Source organism: Amblyomma mixtum, chromosome 3 (assembly GCF_055824585.1).
Source record: "Amblyomma mixtum isolate Tamu chromosome 3, ASM5582458v1, whole genome shotgun sequence".
Classification (NCBI taxonomy): domain Eukaryota; kingdom Metazoa; phylum Arthropoda; class Arachnida; order Ixodida; family Ixodidae; genus Amblyomma; species Amblyomma mixtum.
The window spans coordinates 333,204,624-333,220,969 of record NC_143014.1 but is presented as its reverse complement, the minus strand read 5'-3'; the positions used below and the strand labels follow the sequence as shown (position 1 = coordinate 333,220,969).

The 16,346-nt window shown below is 52.4% G+C and overlaps 2 protein-coding genes across 2 annotated transcripts in view; both read right to left on the bottom strand.

Moving 5' to 3' along the window:
- LOC149355992 (FK506-binding protein 15-like) overlaps window positions 1-16,346 on the bottom strand; it is a 282,100-nt gene that overhangs the window by 160,195 nt on the left and 105,559 nt on the right. The gene's annotated exons all lie outside the window — the stretch shown is intronic.
- LOC149355993 (uncharacterized) lies at window positions 5,574-6,848 on the bottom strand (the record flags this gene model as incomplete). The annotated part of the gene is made up of 1 exon (XM_089584063.1): window positions 5,574-6,848. A coding segment is annotated over one exon (1,155 nt), but the record flags the coding sequence as incomplete, so codon positions are not given.

The window sequence follows — 16,346 nt, the reverse complement described above, 5'->3', positions numbered from 1 at the left end:
TCTGGCGAGCTGAGGGAAAAACATCACACCACTGCCACCACTGTTGGGACTGCACACATCCCAGCCTGGTCACCACTGTTGGGACTGGAGCATCTGAGCCTACTGCCTCTGTTGCGCAGAGCTGAGCGAAGAAACGCTCGAGGTGACGGTGAGTCAACGGACGTTTATGTACAGTATGTACAAGAGCTTTTACGTAATAGGCACAAGGGCCGAGAGCACAACGGGCTAGCTCAAAGGAGTAGGGCGGCCCCGGGAAAGCGTCTCTTTAACGCGATGGCTCGTCTGCTACCCGTCTGCTCCTGTGGCTCAGCGCGGCTCTGTTTTTATAGCCGCCTGTGACCGTTGCGGCAGCCAGCCGTTCGAATTGAACGAATGGTCGACAGGAGCTCGCCCGTTGAAAGTTTGCAGCCTGGAAAGGGCTGCCAGCGAAGGGTCCTACGAGTCTCGAGTCGACGCTAGAGAGGAGGAGGAGGAACGGTCTGTGCCGGCGAGCCAGGATGACTCATGCTGCAAGCCGCGACATGGGCGATGAGAGTCCGGGCTTGCTTTGCGCAATGGCGGGCGCACGGAGCTGGTTTCCACAGGGGCCAGCGGAATGCGTGCTCAAGCACAACAACGCCCACCATGGCGGGCCTTGATCTCAAGGAGACAAAGAAACGACACTCTCGCTGACACAAACAGGCATTTATTGCTACAGACGCAATAACGCCAGCCAGCAACAAAATACGCTAAGAAATCGAGGACGTCGAACTCACCAGCACGGTGATGAGAGAACGTTCGCTAACACCAGGGAAAGGCGGGGAAACTCTGAGGCCTAGCCCCTCTGGCGGAGAGCAGTGCGTCGCGCCTGCATGTCAGCACGCGCCGAGTTCCCTATCAGGAGAAAGTCGTCGTCCCCCCGCGCACACCCTGAAATTACGCCGTATGTGGCACTCGTGACGCTGCAACGCCGGTGCCTTCTCATGTTAGTTAAGGGAACTAACTAGGGAGGGTGCATCGCGGAGAAGCAAACCTAAGGGGACTGCCAGGGCGCGTCCCCAAGAAGGGAAAATAAAAACGCCACACTCAGTTTTAAAGACAGCCATCAGGCATTTCAGTGCTGATAGTGAACACAAAAACACGACCAAAAATAGAAGACACTGTTCGAGAAGTGCACAACGTACCGAAGATGCAAGGACCTTACGCAAAACAAAAAAAAATTATCGAAGCCCGAATTTTCAACTCAGTGGATGATCTATGCATGACTATCTTTCTTTTAAATTAGTAGAGACGGAACAAGAGTACTTGGCAAGGCCTGGAAAAGGTGAATAAAGTCACTTTCCTCTCATTATTGCATACACATTACATCTGTTTTATTGCGCATCCCGCCCTGTTTACATGCGCACATTTTCTATTAACAAATGCAGATGACTGTCAATGCTGTGTCCACTGTCTGTTCTCGTCCTCACTATTTCAGCTATTTTTCAACCGTGAACAATCAGCTCATCCTCACTTATACATCTCAAACTCATGCCCCATAGTTCAGGTCTCATGTAGTCAGTTGTAATCAGGAAAAATATTCAAAGTCGTGCTACTTTAACCAGTGTGATGCTAGGCGGGGATTTACAGACACCTGATATCAGCTGCATTGGACCAAAGTTGTGCAAGACAAAGTTTCGAGGTACCCGCCGCGGTGGCACAGTAGTTATGGCGCTCGGCTGCTGACTCGAAAGACGTGAGTTCGATCCCGGCCGCGGCGGTCGAATTTCGATGGAAGCGAAATTCTAGAAGCTCGTGTGCCATGCGCTGTCTGTGCACATTAAAGGGAGACTGAAGCACTTTTTTTGAAAATCAGGCTGGCAGCGGCGTCCTATAGTTTTTCATGCTGTATACTGGAATATCGCATCCAAATAAGGAAAAAAACAAGCGCGAATTGCCTTTTTTAGCCGAAATATGCGGCCTGTGCCGCGGGGCACGCCGCGCAGCGCGCCGCCGCCCGTGATTGGTCAAGAGAGGTCGTGACGTCACTTTGAGGACTGGAGAAGCTGCCGATGCGGATCCGGCGCTGCGTTGAGTGCAGATCGAAGCTTTCCGTGTCGTTGTAAAAGCGAATACGGCAACTATATTTTTTTACTGACCTCCGAAGAAAAGGATGCTACAGTTTGCTCATTCCACGTATCGCCTGAAACCAAAAGAGACACAAGCAAAAAATTCTACGCCTAGCACAAGCATACGCCAGCGTCAAAGACGCGATGCAGACCATACGTAAAAGGTGCCAGCACAACCTGGGCTCGTATTCTCGGAAAGGAAGGGGTGCGAACAATACTCAAGTCAATTACCACCACCGGACGCCTCCTGGCTCGCCCGGAAGAGCGTCATCCTAAAGAAAAGGCCCAAAGCACTGTGTAGAAAAAATCCTGTTCTCAGTACCCGGCGTTGTAGGTTAGAGCAAGAAAGTATTTCAAGGAAACAATGAAGGAGCACAAAGTTAATGTCAAAATTAGCGAAGCGCAGTGGCCAAGCACTGCGAGGCATGTGACCACAGGATAGTGACGCAATCATTGTGCGCTGGAAACCAAGCCAAATACGCGCACAAGGCTGCTGCTTCACTCGTGGCGCGTTCAGCAGATGCCAGAAAATATTAATCGCTGCCTCGGAAACGTTCGCCCTTCCTAGATGTGCAGTTTAGGTTCAGTGAAGTAGTTGCCAACTATACGTGTGTTTAAAAGCCAAACTAGCTGCAACTCGCCCGCTCCCACAACTTGATGAAGAAACCGAGTAAGGTTGCGGTGTTTTTTTGCAAAAACTCGGTTGGCATTCATTTCTCTCATAAATTTGCATCCGAAATCAACGTCGAACGCTTTCATTTTAATCGCTTAGCTACGATTAAAAGAGATGCCGCATATGAAGAGCTTCGATGCTTGCTTGCTTTGCTTTATTGTGCTTTGCTCTGCTTGCCTGGTTGCTTGCTTGCTTGGACACGTCGAACCTAGTATAAAATCACTAGGCGAGCCTTGCTGAGCACGACTCAGGTGGTCTGGCCGCACCTAAGCTGAGGAGAGCGACACATGCTTAAGCCTCTATAAGGTTTCTTCAGGGGCTAAGTGAGCATGTTTCTACTTTTAAAAGAGGCGCTTCTTCGGAATGGTGACACGCCTCTCATGCGCGAGAAAATCGAAGGAACTGTGTCGTGGTTCAGCCGCGCCTTTTCGACACAAATCTCCAGAGGTCACATTAGGGACAAGCTCTGCATGTAGCCGCTCTTACGAAAGTGCTTCGCGCAGAGTAGGCTTGCTTTGGTCAGCTTGAATTCTTCGTGACAGCAGCGAGCGCTTGCGCTGGGAGCTTATGATCTTGCGAAAAACAGTGGAAGACGACACAGTCTCGGCCGTATTTGTTCATGGACACGAACGTAGAGTAGTACCTCGTGTTGAATCTGATTCTCAAGGTCGGCCGACACGCTTTGTACGTCACAACGCGCGCAGCACGAGAAACAACGCGCGCTGAAAGCTCGCTCAGGTGCGCCGAAGTATCCCCCGGCTCCTCAACGTGACGTCACGTTGGCCGACATGGACGAGGTTTCCCTCTCCGCTGTTCTCCTCTCCTACGCTGGCGCGGGGCGCGGGAGATTTGAACATCGCGTTTTTAATTGGTGATTGCGCCACTGTTTTAGCCAAAATCGAAAAAATAATTTCACAGACGTGATCAGCAATGACACTACTTCAAAACCCTAAAAAATTAGCTGATTCGAAAACCGCCTCAGTATCCCTTTAAAGAACCCCACGTGGTCGACATTTGTGGAGCCCTTCATATGGCGTCTCTCATGGCCTCAGTCGTTTTAGGACATTAAACCTCCATAAAAGCGTTAAAAGTTTGAGGCGTAAAGGACAGAATTTATCTATTTATGTTTTAAAATGGTGTGAAACTGATACATCTCATGAGGAAGGGGGCATTTTTTGGGCACCAATGATAATAAAAAAGTTCTAAAGAAAGCTTACGTACTACATACAGCAAGTGTATGTATAGCGAACTGGAAGTGCGCTGTCAAGATTAAAAGCCACAGCGCCTGCGGCAGTGGTCTGTTTTCCATATTTCACGCAGAAAACATAAGCGCAGTCGGAGTAAAAGTACCTGACCCGCCCTCAGTGTCGACAGCAGGAGTGCATCGTGAGGTGTGGCCCGCATGCTGTGCGGCACGGGTCGGGACATGGAGGGCGGGTCGGAGACTTTTTCCCCAACAGTGCCCAGCAGAGAAAATAGAGTAGTCATCGAAGAATCCGAACACCGGTCAGGGCACACCGATTTTGATACCGAAAATTTACAAAGCTCAACGCAACAAACCGCGCGCGTCTGCATGGGTTCCGCCGTTACGGCAGTACCCCGTGACCACGGGTGACAGCGAGATTTGATGCAGCTCTCTTTCCAGCAGCGGTGCTAGTATCTGATAAGTTCCATTTCTTTTAGCAAGGCTCAATAAAATAAAATCTCTCAGTTCTAAGCATTTAACTTTCATAGTGTAATAGGTTTAGGACTAAAACATGAAATTCAATTGCTAAAATTTCTCCCCTTCCCAATCACGAAACTAAAACCGCGTCATGCTTTCTAGTCACCAGGGTTCTTTTTCGCAGATATGGGCATAGTAAAACCTAGACATAGAGGTGCTCATAAAAGTTTACAGAACGTCCTTTTTCACGAAAGGCGGGAATTTCCTCGCTGACAACACGCGCAGACAGGCACTGAGGGGGGCAGTGTGCAGATGACGCTGGTATCTACACAAGACACACTTCGCACATGGCTGTATTCTTAGGCTGCGTTGTAATTGTAATTTTTGTATTTTTAAAAATTTTGTGGGCACCTGTACTTATGCGGCTGTCCTCAACATATTAAAAGCTGACGTTTCGTTTGTGTAGAATCAATCTACCTTGCGTTATCAACCTTGGATGATTCCATTAAGCAAAACATTTTATCATCGATATTAGGCACAGTAAAATAATGATAATTACTTCTTTGGAAAGTTCGACCGAAGCAACTTTCTGACTCGATGTACGCACTGAACCCGAGCACACCAAGAAGATTACTAGATGGATATAAATTGGCTTGCCCAGTAGCACCTTTCATTTTTTGAATTCAGTTCATTCCTTCAAACTGGCATGAATAATTTATGTCCGCCCTGGGAGGTTTTTCCGGGCGCAATGAGAATATTTATTTATTGTTTCAGGAATTAAAGGAACGACGACACCTCAGCCAGAAAATGGACGAACACAAGCACTGACAAGAGCGCTGAACCAGTCAACACTTTTGTTTGTAAATTTTCTGTTCGTCCATTTTCTCATAGTTCCTTGTAAGCCATGAACTAGCCCGAATCACTACTCTGCATCAGTTCCTCTAGGGAATTCGTACGGGATCTGAGGGAATGTTTTTTTATGCACACAGGGATGCTTTAAAGGTAGCCGCTGTGAATTCATTTTGCAACTATGTAGGTCTATCAAGGAAATTCTGAAATGTTTCTTTTCTTCGGAAGGCATATTTCAGGGGCCTCTTCTACCGCTTCTTGAATATGCTGCTGTCTGGGAGCGTTTGAACAAGAGCCAAAGTGATACTATGGCAATTTTTTTATAGTTCACATGATGCATTCAACAGTTACAGTACACATTACAGTAAAACAGTACAGGAACACCTTTCCCGCACTAAGGGGAATGAAGCCGAGACGCCGCTCACTTTCTTCGGGGTAGCGACGCCGCTTGCTTTCTTCGCGGTAGCGACGCCGCTCGCTTTCTTCGGGGTAGAGACGCTGTTCGCTTTCTTCGGGGTAGCGACGCCGTTCGCTTTCTTCGGGGTAGCGACGCAGTTCGCTTTCTTCGGGGTAGCGACGCCGTTCGCTTTCTTTGGGGTAGCGACGCCGTTCGCTTTCTTCGGGGTAGCGACGCCGTTCGCTTTCTGCGGGGTAGAGACGCCATTCGCTTTCTTCGGGGTAGAGACACCGTTCGCTTTCTTGGGGTAGACGCCGTTCGCTTCCTTCGGGGTAGCGATGCCGCTTGCTTTTTTCGGTGTAGAGACACCGTTCGCTTTGTTTGGGGTAGCGACGCCGCTCGCTTTCGTCGGGGTAGGGACGCCGTTCGCTTTCTTCGGGTTAGAGACGCCGCTCGCTTTCTTCGGAGTAGAAACGCCGCTCGCTTTCTTCGGGGTAGCGATGTCGCTCGCTTTCTTCGGGGTAGTGATGTCGCTCGCTCGCTTCGGGGTAGCGACGCCGTTCGCTTACTTCGCGGCAGCGATGCCGCTCGCTTTCTTCGGAGCAGCGCCGCCGTTCGCTTTCTTGGGGGCAGCGCCGGCGTTCGCTTTCTTCGGGGTAGAGCCGGCGTTCGCTTTCTTCGGGGTAGAGACGCCGTTCGCTTTCTTCGGGGTAGAGACGGCGTTCGCTTTCTTCGGTAGCGATGTCGCTCGCTTTCTCCGGGGTACCGATGTCGCTCGCTTTCTTCGGGGTAGCGACGCCGTTCGCTTTCTTCGCGGTAGCGACGCCGCTCGCTTTCTTCGGGGCAGCGCCGGCGTTCGCTTTCTTCGGGGCAGCGCCGGCGTTCGCTTTCCTCGTGGTAGAGCTGGCGTTCGCTTTCTTCGGGGTAGAGCCGGCGTTCGCTTTCTTCGGGGTAGAGCCGGCGTTCGCTTTCTTCGGGGCAGCGCCGGCGTTCGCTTTCTTTAGGGCAGCGCCGACGCTCGCTTTCTTCGGGGTAGAGCCGGAGTTCGCTTTCTTCGGGGTAGCGACGCCGTTCGCTTTCTTCGGGGTAGAGCCGGCGTTCGCTTTCTTGGGGTAGAGCCGGCGTTCGCTTTCTTCGGGGTAGAGCCGGCGTTCGCTTTCTTCGGGGCAGCGACGTCGTTCACTTTCTTCGGGGCAGCGCCGGCGTTCGCTTTCTTCGGGGTAGAGCCGGCGTTCGCTTTCTTCGGGGTAGAGCCGGCGTTCGCTTTCTTCGGGTTAGCGACGCCGTTCGCTTTCTTCGGGGCAGCGCCGGCGTTCGCTTTCTTCGAGGTAGAGCCGGCGTTCGCTTTCTTCGAGGTAGAGCCGGCGTTCGCTTTCTTCGGGGTAGAGATGCTGTTCGCTTTCTTCGAGGTAGCGACGCCGCCGCCGCTCGCTTTCTTTGGGGTAGCGACGCCGTTCGGTTTCTTCGGGGCAGAGACGCTGCTCGCTTTCTTCGGGGTAGAGACGCCGCTCGCTTTCTTCGGGGTAGAGACGCCGCTCGCTTTCTTCGGAGTAGAGACGCCGTTCGCTTTCTTCGGGTTAACGACGCCGTTCGCTTTCTTCGGGGTAGCGACGCCGTTCGCTTTCTTCGGGGTAGCGACGCCGCTCGCTTTCTTCGGGTTAGCGATGCCGCTCGCTTTCTTCGGGGTAGAGACGCCGTTCGCTTTCTTCGGGGTAGCGACGCCGCTAGCTTTCTTTGGGGTACCGATGCAATTCGCTTTCTTCAGGGTAGAGACGGCGTTCGCTTTCTTCGCGGTAGCGTCGCCGTTCGCTTTCTTCGGGTTGGCGATGCCACTCGCTTTCTTCGGGGTAGCGACGCCGTTCGCTTTCTTCGGAGTAGAGACGCCGCTCGCTTTCTTCGGAGTAGAGACGCCGCTCGCTTTCTTCAGGTTAACGACGCCGTTCGCTTTCTTCGGGGTAGCGACGCCGCTCGCTTTCTTCGGGTTAGCGATGCCGCTCGCTTTCTTCGGGTTAGCGATGCCGCTCGCTTTCTTCGGGGTAGAGACGCCGTTCGCTTTCTTCGGGGTAGCGACGCCGCTAGCTTTCTTTGGGGTACCGATGCAATTCGCTTTCTTCAGGGTAGAGACGGCGTTCGCTTTCTTCGCGGTAGCGACGCCGTTCGCTTTCTTCGGGTTAGCGATGCCACTCGCTTTCTTCGGGGTAGCGACGCCGTTCGCTTTCTTCGGAGTAGAGACGCCGCTCGCTTTCTTCGGAGTAGAGACGCCGCTCGCTTTCTTCAGGTTAGCGACGCCGTACGCTTTCTTCGGGGTAGCGACGCCGCTCGCTTTCTTCGGGGTAGAGACGCCACTCGCTTTCTTCGGGGTAGCGACGCCGCTCGCTTTCTTCGAGGTAAAGACGCCGTTCGCTTTCTTCGGGGTAGCAACGCCGTTCGCTTTCTGCGCGGTAGAGACGCTGTTTGCTTTCTTCGGGGTAGACACCGTTCGCTTTCTTGGGGTAGAGAAGCCGTTCGCATTCTTCGGGGTAGACGCCGTTTGCTCGTTTTTTTCGGGGTAGAGACACCGTTGGTTTTGTTGGAGCCAAAGTTGGGGAAAGGGGAACCCGAAAAATAGACAACTCATCTCGCATTCACTTCAACCGTGAAAAGCGTTCAAAGCTCTCCGTATGCACTGCGCCAGCGCGTACGCCTGCTGCTGACAAATCTGTCGAGTTCTCCAACGTGTGGCAATACGAGGTTTGATCGGCCGAATTCACGAGCCACACTGCCGAAGCATCGCTGCATGAAAGTGCAACAGTTACTAACTCTGACTTCGTTTTGCTACTTTTTACAATTTATTACCCTCTTCAAGGTATCGTTAGTAAACGTAGCCCTTGCCACCTTTTTAGTATGGTCGCTAGTTACTACCTAGATAGTAACCGTTCCATTAACCCCAAAATAAAGTCAAAGAATATAACTACCACAGACTGCCAAGCAAGTAACTGCTTTATTTCTGAGAGGACGAACAGGTTTAAAGAAAAAAGCTGCAGAAGCAGCTTGACAAGTCCTGATAGCTCCTATTCTTTTGCGTTGCAGGGTCCGTCCCAATATGTTGACATTCAATGATGACGGCGTTCCATGCTACATACTGGAGTATGTGAAGAGTATTGTGCAGAAGGAGGACAGTGGCGTACCGATCCCCCATCTGCAGAGACAGCCGTCTCAACTGCCGGCCAGAATTCTTGGGCAGTACAAACCGTCAACAAAAACGATTCGGCTGGCCGTTCGCAGGATTCCGGCCGCGATATCCATAGAAACGGATGAGATGGTTTACACCTGCGGCAAACTCAGACCTCCAATAAGGACTGCACCTCCAGTGGCACAGGCTATTAACACCGCAATGAACAGCAGTTTCTCTGCCAAGGGTCGGATCAGAACCATCGACGAGTGGAACCGGGGTGTCATTGTGACTCACCACCCCATCAGATGTGTATTTTTCCACCTCAGCGACACCATACGGTGGAACGTCGGCTCTGGAGGACCGAATGCGGGCGATACCGTGCAAGTCGAAATCTTGAGGGGCCCTCTAACGCACAATTACAGATACAAAGGGAATGCAGTCCAGTATGCCGGAAACATCCGGAGGAAGCGAAGGAGCCCCGTGGCCCCGATGACCAGCAGGTGATCTCCGACCGGGTGGGCGTAATCACATCCATCGAACATGACCTATTCTTTTGTATTGCAGGGTCCGTGCCGAATATGTCGGCATTCAATGATGACGGCGTTCCATGCTACATACTGGAGTATGTGAAGAGTATTGTGCAGAAGGAGGACAGTGGCGTACCGATCGCCCGTCTGCAGTTAAGCCGTCTCAACTGCCGGCCAGAATTCTGGGGTGGTACAAACCGTCGACAAAAACTGTTCGGCTGGCCGTTCGCAGGGTTCCGGCGCGATATCCATAGAAACGGATGAGATGGTTTACACCTGCGGCAAAGTCAGAACTCCAATAAGGACTGCACCTCCAGTGGCACAGGCTATTAACTCCGCAATGAGCAGCAGTTTCTCTGCCAAGGGTCGGATCACAACCATCGATGAGTGGAACCGGGGCGTCATCGTGACTCACCACCCCATCAGATGTAGTGTATTTTCCACCTCAGCGACACCATAGGGTGAAGCGTCGGCTCCGAAGGGCCGAATGTGGGCGATACCGTGCAAGTCGAAATCTTGAGGAGCCCTCTGACGCACAATTACAGATACAAAGGGAATGTAGTCCAGTATTGCGGAAACACTCCGGAGGTAGCGAAAGTGCCCCGTGGCCCCTATGACCAGTAGGTGATCTCCGACCGGGTGGGCGTAATCACATCCATCGAACATGTCCAATTCTTTTGCGTTGCACGGTCCGTGCCGAATATGTCGGCATTCAGTGAAGACGGCGTTCAATGCTACATACTGGAGTATGTGAAGAGTATTGTGCAGAAGGACAGTGGCGTACCGATCGCCCGTCTGCAGACACAGCCGTCTCAACTGCCGGCCAGAATTCTTGGGCGGTACAAACCGTCGACAAAAACTGTTTGGCTGGCCGTTTGCAGGATTCCGGGCGCGATATCCATAGAAACGGATGAGATGGTTTACACCTGCGGCAAACTCAGAACTCCAATAACGACTGCACCTCCAGTGGCACAGGCTATTAACTCCGCAATGAGCAGCAGTTTCTCTGCCAAGGGTCGGATCACAACCATCGATGAGTGGAACCGGGGCGTCATCGTGACTCACCACCCCATCAGATGTAGTGTATTTTCCACCTCAGCGACACCATAGGGTGAAGCGTCGGCTCCGAAGGGCCGAATGTGGGCGATACCGTGCAAGTCGAAATCTTGAGGAGCCCTCTGACGCACAATTACAGATACAAAGGGAATGTAGTCCAGTATTGCGGAAACACTCCGGAGGTAGCGAAAGTGCCCCGTGGCCCCTATGACCAGTAGGTGATCTCCGACCGGGTGGGCGTAACCACATCTATCGAACATGACCTATTCTTTTGCATTGCAGGGTCCGTGCCAAATATGTCGGCATTCAATGATGATGGCGTTCCATGTTACATACTGGAGTATGTGAAGAGTATTGTCCAGAAGGAGGGCAGTGGCGTACCAATCGGCCGTCTGCAGAGACAGCCGTCTCAGCTGCCCACCAGAATTCTTGGGCGGTACAAACCATCGACAAAAACTGTTCGGCTGGCCGTTCGCAGGATTCCGGGCGCGATATCCATAGAAACGGATGAGATGGTTTACACCTGCGGCAAAGTCAGAACTCCAATAAGGACTGCACCTCCAGTGGCACAGGCTATTAACTCCGCAATGAGCGGCAGTTTCTCTGCCAAGGGTCGGATCACAACCTTCGACGAGTGGAACCGGGGTGTCATCGTAACTCACCACCCCATCAGATGTGTATTTTTCCACCTCAGCGACACCATAGGGAAGAACGTCGGCTCTAGAGGGCCGAATGTGGGCGATACCGTGCAAGTCGAAATCTTGAGGAGCCCTCTGACGCACAATTACAGATACAAAGGAAATGTAGTACAGTATGCCGGAAACACTCCGGAGGAAGCGAAGGAGCCCCATGGCCCGATGACCAGCAGGTGATCTCCGACCGGGTGGGCGTAATCACATCTATCGAACATGACCTATTCTTTTGCATTGCAGGGTCCGTGCCGAATATGTCGGCATTCAATGATGACGGCGTTCCATGTTACATACTGGAGTATGTGAAGAGTATTGTGCAGAAGGAGGGCAGTGGCGTACCAATCGGCCGTCTGCAGAGACAGCCGTCTCAGCTGCCGACCAGAATTCTTGGGCGGTACAAACCGTCGACAAAAACTGTTCGGCTGGCCGTTCGCAGGATTTCGGGCGCGATATCCATAGGAACGGATGAGATGGTTTACACCTGCGGCAAAGTCAGAACTCCAATAAGGACTGCACCTCCAGTGGCACAGGCTATTAACTTCGCAATGAGCGGCAGTTTCTCTGCCAAGGGTCGGATCACAACCTTCGACGAGTGGATCCGGGGTGTCATCGTAACTCACCACCCCATCAGATGTGTATTTTTCCACCTCAGCGACACCATAGGGAAGAACGTCGGCTCCAGAGGGCCGAATGTGGGCGATACCGTGCAAGTCGAAATCATGAGGAGCCCTCTGACGCACAATTACAGATACAAAGGAAATGTAGTACAGTATGCCGGAAACACTCCGGAGGAAGCGAAGGAGCCCCGTGGCCCGATGACCAGCAGGTGATCTCCGACCGGGTCGGCGTAATCACATCTATCGAACATGACCTATTGTTTTGCATTGCAGGGTCCGCGCCGAATATGCCGGCATTCAATGATGACGGCGTTCCATGTTACATACTGGAGTATGTGAAGAGTATTGTGCAGAAGGAGGGCAGTGGCGTACCAATCGGCCATCTGCAGAGACAGCCGTCTCAGCTGCCGACCAGAATTCTTGGGCGGTACAAACCATCGACAAAAACTGTTCGGCTGGCCGTTCGCAGGATTCTGGGCGCGATATCCATAGAAACGGATGAGATGGCTTACACCTGCGGCAAAGTCAGAACTCCAATAAGGACTGCACCTCCAGTGGCACAGGCTATTAACTCCGCAATGAGCAGCAGTTTCTCTGCCAAGGGTCGGATCACAACCATCGATGAGTGGAACCGGGGTGTCATCGTGACTCACCACCCCATCAGATGTAGTGTATTTTCCACCTCAGCGACACCATAGGGTGAAACGTCGGCTCCGAAGGGCCAAATGTGGGCGATACCGTGCAAGTGGAAATCTTGAGGAGCCCTCTGACGCACAATTACAGATACAAAGGAAATGTAGTCCAGTATGCCGGAAACACTCCGGAGGAAGCGAAGGAGCCCCGTGGCCCTGATGACCAGCAGGTGATCTCCGACCGGGTGGGCGTAATCACATCCATCGAACATGACCTATTCTTTTGCGTTGCAGGGTCCGTGCCGAATATGTCGGCATTCAATGATGACGGCGTTCAATGCTACATACTGGAGTATGTGAAGAGTATTGTGCAGAAGGAGGACAGTGGCGTACCGATCGCCCGTCTGCAGTTAAGCCGTCTCAACTGCCGGCCAGAATTCTGGGGTGGTACAAACCGTCGACAAAAACTGTTCGGCTGGCCGTTCGCAGGATTCCGGCGCGATATCCATAGAAACGGATGAGATGGTTTACACCTGCGTCAAAGTCAGAACTCCAATAAGGACTGCACCTCCAGTGGCACAGGCTATTAACTCCGCAATGAGCAGCAGTTTCTCTGCCAAGGGTCGGATCACAACCATCGATGAGTGGAACCGGGGCGTCATCGTGACTCACCACCCCATCAGATGTAGTGTATTTTCCACCTCAGCGACACCATAGGGTGAAGCGTCGGCTCCGAAGGGCCGAATGTGGGCGATACCGTGCAAGTCGAAATCTTGAGGAGCCCTCTGACGCACAATTACAGATACAAAGGGATTGTAGTCCAGTATTGCAGAAACACTCCGGAGGAAGCGAAAGTGCCCCGTGGCCCCTATGACCAGTAGGTGATCTCCGACCGGGTGGGCGTAATCACATCCATCGAACATGTCCTATTCTTTTGCGTTGCACGGTCCGTGCCGAATATGTCGGCATTCAGTGAAGACGGCGTTCAATGCTACATACTGGAGTATGTGAAGAGTATTGTGCAGAAGGACAGTGGCGTACCGATCGCCCGTCTGCAGACACAGCCGTCTCAACTGCCGGCCAGAATTCTTGGGCGGTACAAACCGTCGACAAAAACTGTTTGGCTGGCCGTTCGCAGGATTCCGGGCGCGATATCCATCGAAACGGATGAGATGGTTTACACCTGCGGCAAAGTCAGAACTCCAATAAGGACTGCACCTCCAGTGGCACAGGCTATTAACTCCGCAATGAGCGGCAGTTTCTCTGCCAAGGGTCGGATCACAACCTTCGACGAGTGGAACCGGGGTGTCATCGTAACTCACCACCCCATCAGATGTAGTGTATTTTCCACCTCAGCGACACCATAGGGTGGAACGTCGGCTCTGGAGGACCGAATACGGGCGATACCGTGCAAGTCGAAATCTTGAGGAGCCCTCTGACGCACAATTACAGATACAAAGGAAATGTAGTCCAGTATGCCGGAAACACTCCGGAGGAAGCGAAGGAGCCCTGTGGCCCTGATGACCAGCAGGTGATCTCCGACCGGGTGGGCGTAATCACATCCATCGAACATGACCTATTCTTATGCGTTGCAGGGTCCGTGCCGAATATGTCGGCATTCAATGATGACGGCGTTCAATGCTACATACTGGAGTATGTGAAGAGTATTGTGCAGAAGGAGGGCAGTGGCGTACCAATCGGCCGTCTGCGGAGAGAGCCGTCTCAGCTGCCGACCAGAATTCTTGGGCGGTACAAACCATCGACAAAAACTGGTCGCCTGGCCGTTCGCAGGATTCTGGGCGCGATATCCATAGAAACGGATGAGATGGTTTACACCTGCGGCAAAGTCAGAACTCCAATAAGGACTGCACCTCCAGTGGCACAGGCTATTAACTCCGCAATGAGCAGCAGTTTCTCTGCCAAGGGTCGGATCACAACCATCGACGAGTGGAACCGGGGCATCATCGTGACTCACCACCCCATCAGATGTAGTGTATTTTCCACCTCAGCGACACCATAGGGTGGAACGTCGGCTCTGGAGGACCGAATGCGGGCGATACCGTGCAAGTCGAAATCTTGAGAGCCCTCTGACGCACAATTACAGATACAAAGGAAATGTAGTCCAGTATGCCAGAAACACTCCGGAGGAAGCGAAGGAGCCCCGTGGCCCTGATGACCAGCAGGTGATCTCCGACCGGGTGGGCGTAATCACATCCATCGAACATGACCTATTCTTTTGCGTTGCAGGGTCCGTGCCGAATATGTCGGCATTCAATGATGGCGTTCAATGCTACATACTGGAGTATGTGAAGAGTATTGTGCAGGAGGAGGACAGTGGAGTACCGATCGCCCGTCTGCAGTTAAGCCGTCTCAACTGCCGGCCAGAATTCTTGGGTGGTACAAACCGTCGACAAAAACTGTTCGGCTGGCCGTTCGCAGGATTCCGGCGCGATATCCATAGAAACGGATGAGATGGTTTACACCTGCGGCAAAGTCAGAACTCCAATAAGGAGTGCACCTCCAGTGGCACAGGCTATTAACTCCGCAATGAGCAGCAGTTTCTCTGCCAAGGGTCGGATCACAACCATCGATGAGTGAAACCGGGGCGTCATCGTGACTCACCACCGCATCAGATGTAGTGTATTGTCCACCTCAGCGACACCATAGGGTGGAACGTCGGCTCTGGAGGACCGAATGCGGGCGATACCGTGCAAGTCGAAATCTTGAGGGGCCCTCTGACGCACAATTACAGATACAAAGGGAATGTAGTCCAGTATTGCGGAAACACTCCGGAGGAAGCGAAAGTGCCCCGTGGCCCCTATGACCAGTAGGTGATCTCCGACCGGGTGGGCGTAATCACATCCATCGAACATGTCCTATTCTTTTGCGTTGCACGGTCCGTGCCGAATATGTCGGCATTCAGTGAAGACGGCGTTCAATGCTACATACTGGAGTATGTGAAGAGTATTGTGCAGAAGGACAGTGGCGTACCGATCGCCCGTCTGCAGACACAGCCGTCTCAACTGCCGGCCAGAATTCTTGGGCGGTACAAACCGTCGACAAAAACTGTTCGGCTGGCCGTTCGCAGGATTCCGGGCGCGATATCCATAGAAACGGATGAGATGGTTTACACCTGCGGCAAAGTCAGAACTCCAATAAGGACTGCACCTCCAGTGGCACAGGCTATTAACTCCGCAATGAGCGGCAGTTTCTCTGCCAAGGGTCGGATCACAACCTTCGACGAGTGGAACCGGGGTGTCATCGTAACTCACCACCCCATCAGATGTGTATTTTTCCACCTCTGCGACACCATAGGGAAGAACGTCGGCTCTAGAGGGCCGAATGTGGGCGATACCGTGCAAGTCGAAATCTTGAGGAGCCCTCTGACGCACAATTACAGATACAAAGGAAATGTAGTACAGTATGCCGGAAACACTCCGGAGGAAGCGAAGGAGCCCCGTGGCCCGATGACCAGCAGGTGATCCCCGACCGGGTGGGCGTAATCACATCTATCGAACATGACCTATTCTTTTGCATTGCAGGGTCCGTGCCGAATATGTCGGCATTCAATGATGATGGCGTTCCATGTTACATACTGGAGTATGTGAAGACTATTGTGCAGAAGGAGGACAGTGGCGTACCGATCGCCCGTCTGCAGAGACAGCCGTCTCAACTGCTGGCCAGAATTCTTGGGCGGTACAAACCGTCGACAAACACTGTTCGGCTGGCCGCTCGCAGGATTCCGGGCGCGATATCCATAGAAACGAATGAGATGGTTTACACCTGCGGCAAAGGCAGAGCTCCAATAAGGATGTTGGAGAGGAGGAATAACCGTTAACTTGACAAGACTGAAGAACTAGAAGAGGACAGGACGAGCGGTAACTAGCAACTGAAGTTTATTGAAAAAAGACATGTAGCAGCAAAGGTTGCATCTGCGCATAGCGTACGAGAACGGAGATAGTGACACGTGGAACACACGAGATAGTTAATGAAATACAT